This window comes from Phycodurus eques, chromosome 3, assembly GCF_024500275.1.
Source record: "Phycodurus eques isolate BA_2022a chromosome 3, UOR_Pequ_1.1, whole genome shotgun sequence".
NCBI lineage: Eukaryota > Metazoa > Chordata > Actinopteri > Syngnathiformes > Syngnathidae > Phycodurus > Phycodurus eques.
This window is the reverse complement of record NC_084527.1, coordinates 18,774,622-18,785,891: the sequence shown is the minus strand read 5'-3', so window position 1 is coordinate 18,785,891 and position 11,270 is coordinate 18,774,622. Positions and strand designations below refer to the sequence as shown.

Below are 11,270 nucleotides of genomic sequence, written 5' to 3'. Positions count from 1 at the left end.
GTAGACGTAAAGGTTTGTACATTCATGAGTGGCGCTCACTTCATTGTTTGTCTGGATCCGATCCAATCAAAGCAAAACGCATTCTAGCCGGACGAGTTCAAGATCCGCGAGTCGGCCGAGTCTGAACGCTCCTCGTAGTCCTCGTCGGGCGAGTACAGGCCCCCCTTGGCCCCGGGCCCGCAGCCCTCGCCCTCCTGGATGCCACCGCGGGGCTCCTCGGTGACTCTGGGGTGGTGCTGGTGTAGCAGTGAGGCCCCCCGGAAGACGGATCCCCCGGGGGCGCAGGCTGGACCAAAGGGCGACACGTATTGGGCGGCGGCGGCGGAGCGTAGTTGGTACTGTTGCTGCAAGGCCATGGTGTTCCACAGGGTCACATCGCTGTGCACCAGTGCTCCGCCTGGGCCCCGGGCCAGGGAGTTGCGAAGCACTAGCGGGTAGCGCGGGTGCTGCAGGGGGACCCCCAGGGTGCCCACCGAGGGCGACTCGGAAGTGAAGCGCAGCGAGTCCGGCACCCTGAAGGCGGAGCCCACCGACCACTTGGCAGAGGAAGTCACCGGGTGGTAGGAGCCCAGGCCGTGCTCGAAGGGCTGCGCGCCGGGCGGCAGCACGATGGGGTCGGGGTGCGGGTCTGCGTGCGGGTGCGCGCCCCCGTCGGGGCCCCGGCTGGCCAGCAGCACCTCGATGGCGCCAACCAGGTCCCCTCCGCAGCCCCGGAGGATGAGCTCCAGAACAGGTGCCTTGTGGCCAGGGAAGATCTTCTTGAGGACCTCCAGAGGAGGGCGGTTGGCTCTGAGGCTGAGGGGCAGGTTGACGGAGCCGGCCAGACCCTCAATGAGCATCCCCCGGGCCCCGGGACTGGCGGGCCTCTTCTGGGGACTCTCTGCTTTGGCCTCCTTCTCCTCCGAGTGACCATCCGGGGGTTCTGGGGTGTAGCAGGAGTTTGGTTTGGAACCTTCCGGGGAGCTCACCTGATCGTGGTCCCGCTCACCAGGGCTGCCTCCGGTCTCAGCCCCGGACACCTCCCCGCTTCCATCCTCTGGACCATCTGCAAAACATAAGGCGACTGTTTTTTTTCCGTTTACATTTAATACAAATCAATGATTCAATTGAAGAATTAATATGGATGAATAAACTTGCCAATAAGCATTTATAGTGTTTTATTTATTATTTTTTTTTGTGGCATTTGCAAATTTAATGATGAGCCCTGTGGTGTCTGTCTCGGAACAAGTGACCACTCAACCCTGACCAAGAGACAAAAGTCAATTGGAGCTATTGTGCTGATGTATGTTGTTGTGCTGTTAATGATAAATCACAAATTATTGTTTGTAAAATGTAAGATTTATAACATTGCCTGTGGAAGAGAAACTAGAATTAATTCCGATAAAAATAAAGTACATCAGGCACTTACAAAGTATTGTAATGCAGTTTTCTTCCTGTGTCGATATGGATCCTGTCCATCCATCCATCCATATTCTGAGCCGCTTCTCCTCACTAGGGTCGCGGGCGTGCTGGAGCCTATCCCAGCTATCATCGGGCAGGAGGCGGGGTACACCCTGAACTGGTTGCCAGCCAATTGCAGGGCACACAGAAACAAACAACCATTTGCACTCACATTCACACCTACGGGCAATTTAGAGTCTCCAATTCATGCATGTTTTGGGGATGTGGGAGGAAACCGGAGTGCCCGGAGAAAACCCACGCAGGCACGGGGAGAACATGCAAACTCCACACAGGCGGGGCTGGGGATTGAACCCGTGTCCTCAACTGTGAGGCTGACGCTCTAACTAGTCGACCACCGTGCCGCCACTTTTTTGTTTATATCTAATAATATTTTTTACATTTACATTTTATATATTTTATATATATACATTTACATTAGATAGATAGATAGATAGATAGATAGATAGCCGGCACGGTGGACAACTGGTTAGCACATCTGCCTCACAGTTCTGAGGACCGGGGTTCAAATCCTAACCCCGCCTGTGTGGAGTTTGCATGCTCTCCCCGTGCCTGGGTGGGTTTTCTCCAGGCACCCCGGTTTCCACACACGTCCCAAAAACATGAATGCTAGGTTAATTGACTAATTGACTATGATTGACAAAGATAGGTGGGATAGGCTCCAGCAGCCCGCGACCCTCGTGAGGATAAGCGGTAAGGAAAACGGATGGATATATATATTACATATAACAATGTATTTTTCATACAATTGTTTTTACATGCAACAGTATCTTTATGTTGTTGTTTTACATAAAATGTATATATATTTGTTTCATCTGTAAATACATCACTGAATTTAATTAACCCCGCGCTCGAGTCATGACAGAAGAATAAAATAATAATAATAATTTATTTACATAGCGACTTTCTACCACTCAAGTTTGTTCTTTGCAAAGCTGCTTAGTCAGCATGCTGTGTAAAAACATAAATTGTTGCTTGGCAACATTTTATCTCACCGTTGCGAGAAATATGAAAACAACTTTATCAATTTCACCATCCGATTGGTGTAATTTTTTACTTTTGGCATGAATTAAAAATTCCAGCTGTTATAAGATACTCTACGTTAGGTGACACAAATAAAAGAGGTGGCAAATAAAATGTGCAATTTAAATGATGTAGATAACATGTAGGGACTGAGGGATTTCATTTGTATCAATCCTAGAGGTAAACAGCCGTAAAGTGTCCAGCTACTCCAAACTACAACCAAGGCTCATTTATCAATAAAACCCTTCACATTCCAGGTGGAATATCATGTATTATATCCTACTATTTCACTTGTTCTATTTCTCCATAATAAATAGCTATACAAGAGGGAAATCTTTCATATATCTATATTTTTATATGCCAGCCACTGGATTCTGACTGTGACATAAAAACAATATAGATATAGTTTTAAAAACAACATGAAATATACTCATTTAATCCACACCCCACACTCAAATGATTTACATCTAATTATATAATTTTTTTTACATTGTTTAACTGAAAGGATAGGCCCATTGTTATATGTAAAAACACACGCACGTTTACCCTTTAATTTAACAATTGCAATTATTACAGACAACAATGTCCTTTTTACATGTATTTTTAAAAATCATGAAATACCCAAATTCAAGCCTATGCTACCTTAAATGTTTTACATAAAGCAATGTAAGATGTTTTATTTTGAATTGTTATGTGTAAAAAGCATGTATCGTGTACATAAACTACGCCTACAATGTTATTTCGTCATAATAATCTTCACTCATAGTGATTATAAATCATTTTCATCATTTAAGATAGTTGTCTAAACCTTTATCATAAAGTAATAGTCATGTTTCATTATTTTCCTCCAAATACATTTTCAATGCTAATTTATTACGAATATTTGATAGTCATTTTTAAATATACAGTACCACCTTACGGGACCTTGAGTGCTTAGAAAGGCGCTTCTCTTAAAAATGTATGATTATAATACCAATTAAAGCGTCCAAATGTGATCTGAATAAATCCGTAGTTCGTCTTAAAAAATGTTCAAGATTCTCAACGCGTAATTGTAATTGTAGGGTGGACCTTCAGGGGCCTGGGTTTTAAAAATGATGACGAATGAAAATGTGCCAAAGTGAGCCGACTAAAAAGCTTTTTTTTCCCTCTCCGTGTTTCTAAAGTGTGAACTAGTTTCCAATTGCTCGGTTATTAATAACATGACATCCCGCCGGGGTGCGTCCTCACCTCGTCTTTCCTCCGCAATCCTCCATCTGGCTTCGGGCTCCCCGGTGGTCGCCGCCGCCGCCGCCGCCGCCGCCGTGGCCCCCTCCGCGGGCACGACCCTGAGGGCCTCCGGGATGAGGCTGTCCAGGCTCTCGTTGGCCTGCTGCCGGCGTAGCGCCACCTGCGCGGCCATCACCCTCTGCCTCTCGATGATGAGGATGCACTTGTCGCAGGCGCAGTCCTTGAAGCGGCAGTACCTCTTGTGGCCCTTGAGCCACGACAGCACGCCGTGGTTGCGGCACCTGGCGCACTTGGGGGTCCGCTGGAGGGGCGCTCGCGGCGGCTGAGACACCGGAGCGCCGTGCACGTACAAGTACGGAGAGCCGTACCCGTTCATCGCGGACGTATACGCGCACCGCTGATGTGGACACCCGCAAGATAAGAGCAATGAGAGTGAGGGGACCGAGACCGGGGGCGTGGGCGTGGGGGGCAACTTACAGCACACGCCCACCCACCCGCCTGTCAATCAAAATGTGCACCTAACCTATAGGCGAGTAGGCACTTTTTACATTTTATTTGTAGCAAATACGCGTCAAAAAGTAGCTTGCTGTCTCGAGTGAATACATCTTTTTTATTTTAATTTTATTTTTGTATTATTTATTTAACTAGCCGGCTGTCCATTAAAACGTGCGCGTGACTGTTCATGCCAGTTTTTTTTAGTCCAGATAGTGACCGAAAAATGTGCAGAAAATATGCATTTTAAAAATTGTATTGATAGGAAATGAACAAGTTTGTTGTCTCGACTGAATAGATTAGTTTTTTCACACAGCTCTCAAACATAACATGCATGTGACACGAGAAGCTACGCAAGAAATGTGCAGAAAAGCAGTTTTTAATATTTTATTGATGGCAAATCCCAATTGTCTTGAGTGATTTATTTTTTTATTTTTTAACAAGGACCAGGCTGTCAATCAAGACGTGCACGTGGCTAAAAGGAGTCCCTCATGGGAAATGTGCAAAACATACAGTATATGCACTTTTTACATTTTATAAATAGGATATACATCCATCCATTTTCTGAGCCGCTTCTCCTCACTAGGGTCGCGGGCGTGCTGGAGCCTATCCCAGCTGTCATCGGGCAGGAGGCGGGGTACACCCTGAACTGGTTGCCAGCCAATCGCAGGGCACATAGGAACAAACAACCATTCGCACTCACGGTCATGCCTACGGGCAATTTAGAGTCTCCAATTCATGCATGTTTTTGTGATGTGGGAGGAAACCGGAGTGCCCGGAGAAAACCCACGCAGGCACGGGGAGAACATGCAAACTCCACACAGGCGGGGGACGGGGATTGAACCCCGGTGCTCAGAACTGTGAGGCAAACGCTCTAACCAGTCCGCTCCGTGCCGCCATGTAAATAAGTTTTTTAAAATAATTAATTAATTAATTTAAAATAAATTAATTTAAAGAAAATATTTGGTGTTTGGAGAGAATAAAAAATCTTTGCAATTTTTTTCAAAGAAAATGTCTTTGGGAAATGTACAGAAAATACGCACTTTTAAAATTTTATTTTATGAAATGCATTAGTTAAAAATGGTTTGATGTCACAAGTGAATACATTTTTTTAATTTAATGTTAGTCATAATATTAATATTAATTATTTCTATTATGTTTGGTTATTTAATGTATTAATCAGTGAAACATTAAGCAAAACGTCCAAGTCAGAGCCTCCCCAAAAAACAAAAAAACAAAAATTGGGAACCAAACTTAAAAATGCCAATAAAAAGAGGATACTAAATTTATGGGGTCAGGGAGATGGAATAAATATTACTATTACTATATTTTATGAGCATATTTTCGGAGGGCTTTTTACTGTACATAACAGTAGCTCTGATGTTTGATTTGAATTTAGAAGTGCATCAAATTCCCCATTAAGATCACACCAATGACTGAAGAAAATATTTTTTTATATATTATATCATAACGTCTCATGTATTTCTGTTCCAAATTAAAAATCATATCATTCAACATTTTGTTAATAAAGAAAACATATTTCCATGCCTTAAATATGCAGAAAACCATTTTAATCTATGAAAATACGTACAAAATGTATAGAAAAAGCTGTACTGTATATTATCCATAGAGAAATGGAATAAAAACCATAATAATTCCCAAAAGATATTATGTGGGGAGGGGGGGGGGAATCCTTGACCCAGATCTGTATTAAAAATGTAGACATTGTTCCCTCACCCACACGCCACCCCAGTGTTAAGGGTCGTGGAAACCCTGTAAGTAGTCATTTACACCATCTTGCCCATGCACCAACCAAGAATTGGCTCTTAAAATCACACAAATAAAAGACTGATTCATTTGGAAATCTTCTCCAACTTTTACAACTTCTTTGTTTTTCATGCACTGCTGTGAATACATATTGAGTAGGATCTTCTAATGGAGGCCAGAGAAACAGAGCAGTTTATTGAAGCACATAATGGGATGGCAGGGCAGGGAATCAAGTGGGGCCATTAAGCTTTTAATTGGAAAATGGCCCAGCACGTTTTCAAGGTGACTAGACGGGTCTGTGCGGCCGTTAAACACATGGATATGGACTCCAGGTCCAGCAGGACGCTCACTGTCATACTTTCCTTCCTGTCATGTTAGGTGGTGCCACTGGAAATAAGTGGTTCATTTCATTCTTTGTTCAAGAAAAAAAAAAAATGTGAAAAAAAGAATAACATTTTATTTTGGAATATAGATTTGGCGGCACGTTGGCCGACTGGTTAGAGCGTTTTCTCCGGGCACTCCGGTTTCCTCCCACATCCCAAAAACATGCATTAATTGGAGACTCTAAATTCCCCATAGGTGTGACTGTGAGTGCGAATGGTTGTTTGTTTGTATGTGCCCTGCGATTGGCTGGCAACCAGTTCAGGGTGTACCCCGCCTCCTGCCCGATGACAGCTGGGATAGGCTCCAGCACGCCCGCGACCCTAGTGAGGAGAAGCTGCTCGGAAAATGGGTGATTGGATGGACGTTTTAGATTTTATAAACTTATGAGTAAATCAATGCTAAAAAAAATAATGTGGTAAAAATATTAAAAATACAGTACTTTTAAATAGCTGTTAAATGTGAAAACAATATTATATTTGATAAATTTTTTGACACATACATAAACCTTCAAGTAAATCAAATCTATATTGTAGAAAAAAAATGTGCCCCTTTACCACAAGTGTTGAATGTTTATTTATTGAAAGAAAACGTCATAAATATTAAAATGGTATTATTACATTTTATTGAGTTTTTGCTACATATTTTTATTGACCAAGTGAATTATTGATTTGAAAATATATCATTTGGATTAAAAAAAAAAAACATTTGACAACAATGTTGAATTTGCAACTAAATATTGAATTGGGCAACGTAAGTTGAACCAGACAACATATGTTGAATGTTGAAATATGAATTTAATGTTGATTTTGCAGCTGAATACATTGAATATTTGACAGCGAATGTTGCATTTCTAGCCGAATATGTAGAATTCCATTCATTCATTAATTTTCCGAACCGCTTCTCATCACTGGGGTCTCGGGCGTGCTGGAGCCTATCCCAGCTATCTTCGGGCGAGAGGCGAGGTACACCCTGAACTGGTCGACAGCCAATCGCAGATATGTAGAATTTTTGAAGCTGAAAACTACATTGAATATTTTGATGGTAAAAAAATTCAATGTTAGTAATTCAGATTCAAAATTTGATGGCACAAATATATTTTCTTAAGAACCCCCCCCACCAACACCACCACCTCCAAAATGACAACTTTTCAGAAAGTTGAAAAAAAATGACATCTTGCTTGAGTTTCCAAACACCGCTTTGTTTAAGTTGGTATTATACTTTATATTGCTATCATATACCGTCGCACACTCACATCAACACACATGTTTGTATCTTATTTAATATCCTAAAAAATTGCTAATTTATGACAGTGTTATGGATTAAAATGGCATGAACATGGCGCCAGCCTGCCGTGCCCATCAAAGTCCACCGCGATCACATGACAACGCCACTGTACAAAAAGCCTTTGAACGCAAAAGCCTGTGTTACGTCACGTTTCCAAACTCTTTTTCAAAGGTCTTACAGCCATGAGGGAAAGGCTTCGGGGATCCCAACAAAATGGAGGTGGGCGACAAGGATAAGATGGCGGTGATTAGGAGGCGCTGATTGTGGGGTGGGGTTTGTTGTCACGGGGTGGGTGATTTAAGTCTCCCCAGGGGAGCAAATATTGTCCACACGTCTCAATCCACTCATTCACACGGACACACACACACAGAGTGTCAGGATATTCAGACAAAAAGAGGACAAATACAAAAGCAACTGCATACAAAAAGACTGTGACTGTGTTCATATATATTTTTACGTGTTTTTTATATTTTATATTCACACTGCAACGTCACACATGACATTTTTTATTTTACATTTACATTTAGAACCTTTCTTGTGTTGCATCAAGATCCATTTCCTGTTCTAGGCTTACCATCAAAAAATCCTTTAGATTCTCACTGTGGTGAAGTCTCACGAGAATTCGCATGATGAAGTTTAGTGTGACTTTTGAAGGTGAAACCAACACGTCGAGCCACCAGGGGGCGTCGTGGTGCGCTCGCTGTGTAAAACAAAAAAACAAAAACAAAAAACAAGCAATGGCGAGACACTGTTCTCCCCGTGATAAAATGGCTTCTCTTAAGTAAAGTCGTAAAAGCGCGGGCCATAAAAGTCAATCTTGTGTAAAATCCAATTAAGTCATTATCTGACTGATTGTATCTTTAATTGAAAACAGAAGTGACAGTAAATTTGTGTGATATATCAGCATCAATCGATACTCGCGCCGCCGCTGATTTATGGCGGCACGGCGCTTATAGGTAACTCCACATTCTTCTCTCTAAAACCACTCGGGGATGAAATTAAGAGTAAGTGCGTTTCATGAAAAAATAAAAATAAAAAAAAATAGAACAAGACGCCGGTGTTATTGATTCCAGCAGATGGGCCACGACCCAGAGTGTTGGCACAAAGAAAACACTTCTTCTTTGTTTTTTTTCTGCCACTCTCCATCATTTGAACCCCTAAACAAACTTGTAGCCACATAAACCCGAGAAAACACTTCACATGACGAATCTCCATGAGGCGGTTTAACATTTTTATGTTTAGAATATTAAGAAGAATATTTGTGAGGGGAAAACAGCAGAGAAGAGTTTACAATTCTTTAGGATTAGCCACACACACCACGTCGAGCAAAATGTACCCAAAAACATACATTTGTCATTATTATCATGTATAACCAAATGAGCTCGCAAGTGATCAATTAGGCTGCTAATTTGTTTTTTAAGAGTAAATCTTTTTTTTCTCTCTCTTATTTTTTTATTTGTTTTTAAAAGTAGTCAAACACGAAGGATAGACGTTGGACTGAATTTTCTTGATTGGACAGTTTGATCAATTAAGTCTTTAGTGGGGTAAGAAAGGAAAACAAACATACAAATGAAACTCATAAGAAAATGCAACATGAGAAGAAAAAAAGAAACTTAAAAAAAACATCTAATCAGACATGAGGAGCAAATATAAATGAGAATAAAACAACATAAGAATGGAACAAGAAAAACAAGACCATGACAAGAAAACAGCAAATGCTAAAAAAAAAAAAAATTAAAAAAAAAACACACAAAAGCCTGAAGAAAGCAACTTCAAAAGAAAACAGTAAACGTGGAATAGAACACCACAACATGAGAAGAAAACAAACGTGAGAAACGAACACATCATGAGAAGAAAACATTCATTCTCACATCTTCTGAGGTTAGGTCGTGGGGCAGCAGTTTAAGCAGGGAAGCCCAGACGTCCCTCTCCCCAGCCACTTCGTCCAGCTCTTCTGGGGGAATCCCGAGGCGTTCCTAGGCCAGCTGAGAGAAAAGGCATTTGACCGTGCCCCACGGGGAGTCCTGTGGGGGCTGCTCCGGGAGTATGGGGTACCGTACCCCCGATAAGGGCTGTTCAGTCCCTGTATGACCGGTGTAAGAGTTTGGTCCGCATTGAGTTGAATACCTTTCCAGTGACGGTTGGACAAAGGCTAAACCTTTGTCAATCCATTCTGTTCATACACTTCGTGGACAGAATTTCTGGGCACAGCACAGCCAAGGCGTTGAGTGGGTCCGTTTTGGTGACATCAGTATTGCATCTCTGCGTTTTGCAGAGGATGTGGTTCTGATGGCTTCATCGAGCCGTGATCTTCAACTCACGCTGGGGCGGTTCGCAGCCGAGTGTGAGGCGGCTCAGCACCTCCAAATCTGAGGCCACGGTCTTCAGTAGGAAAAGGATGGAGTGCCCCCTCTGGGTCGAAGAGGAGATCCTGCCCCAAGTGGAGGAGTTCAAGAATCTTGGGATCTTATTCACAAGTGAAAGAAGAAGAGATTGACAGGCAGATTGGTGCAGCGTCTCCAGTAACGCAGACTCTGTATTGGTCTCCCGACTTGTTCACAAGTGAGAGAAGACTGGCGCGGGAGACCGACAGGGAGATCGGTGCAGCGTCTGCATCAGTCTATTGGGGTGAAGAAGGAGCTGAACTGAAAGGAATATCTCTCGAGTTACCAGTCGCACTACGTTCCTACCCTCGCCTATGGTCACCAGCTGTGGGTCGTGACCGGAAGAGCAAGCTCGCTGATACAAGCAGCCGAAATTAGTTTCCTTCACAGGGTGTCCGCTCTCACCTAGAGATAGGGTGAGAAGCTCAGCCATCCGTGAGGGGCACAGAGTCAAGCGGCTGCTCCTCCGCATTGAGAGGAGCTAGATGAGGTGGCTAGGGCATCTAGTTAGGATGCCCCCAGGACGCCACAGTGAGAACAAAACACAACAACCAAACATGAGACGCAAAAGAATGGGACGAACAAATAATGAGAAGGAAAAATACAATGAGAAAAATACATCCAAATATAAGAAAACACAACAAGAAAAGAATAAAACAACAAATGTGTGAAGGAAACAACATGAGACTGAAACAAAACATGAGAAGAAAACAACAAACGCAAGAAGAAAACAACAAATGCAAAGAAAACATGAAAACCTGAAGATAACAACTTGAGAAGAAAACACACCATGAAAACAAAATGCACCAACATGAGAAGTACAAAAAAAATTATCATTTCTTATAGTAAAAAAAAAAAAAGAAAATGCAATTATTGCTGAATTGAAGAAGTGAAAAGTGAAGTCATGCCTCCTAATGTTGTTTTGAATGATTAATGGAGCCGCTAACTAACTCAACTGCAAAATGTATTTATTTAAGGCGTTGCTTGTCGAGCAAAAAGTGAACTTCGGTGTTCATTTGCCCACGTCTTCATCGATGACAAGTCGGTCGGACTTGTCGTCTTCGGCATCCAGCTCCGACTTGATGTCCGCGACGGAGTTGAAGGCCATGGAGTCCTGGATGGCGCCGATGCTGCTGGCGGACATGGCTGCACACACACAAACGTCAGTACAATTAACAATGCATCCATCCATCCATTTTCTATAGCGCTGATCGTCACTAGGGTCAGAGGGGTGCTGGAGCCTTACTCTGC

At 42.8% G+C, this 11,270-nt stretch overlaps 2 protein-coding genes across 2 annotated transcripts in view; both read right to left on the bottom strand.

The window, feature by feature from the left end:
• On the bottom strand, positions 1 to 4,108 carry dmrt3a (doublesex and mab-3 related transcription factor 3a). Its single transcript, XM_061672327.1, has 2 exons — positions 3,709 to 4,108; positions 1 to 1,045 (listed from the first exon to the last, which is right to left on the bottom strand). Exons 1-2 carry the CDS (start codon positions 4,082 to 4,084, stop codon positions 84 to 86), a joined length of 1,338 nt encoding a protein of 445 aa, XP_061528311.1. The 5' UTR covers positions 4,085 to 4,108; the 3' UTR covers positions 1 to 83.
• A 4,011-nt stretch (positions 4,109 to 8,119) lies between these two features.
• The window catches only part of LOC133400091 (doublesex- and mab-3-related transcription factor 1-like), a 28,954-nt gene continuing 25,803 nt past the window's right edge, over positions 8,120 to 11,270 (bottom strand). The window contains exon 5 of the mRNA XM_061672328.1: positions 8,120 to 11,165. Within this exon, the coding sequence (XP_061528312.1) occupies positions 11,032 to 11,165 (134 nt within the window). The 3' untranslated portion in view covers positions 8,120 to 11,031. The remainder of the gene's footprint in view (positions 11,166 to 11,270) is intronic.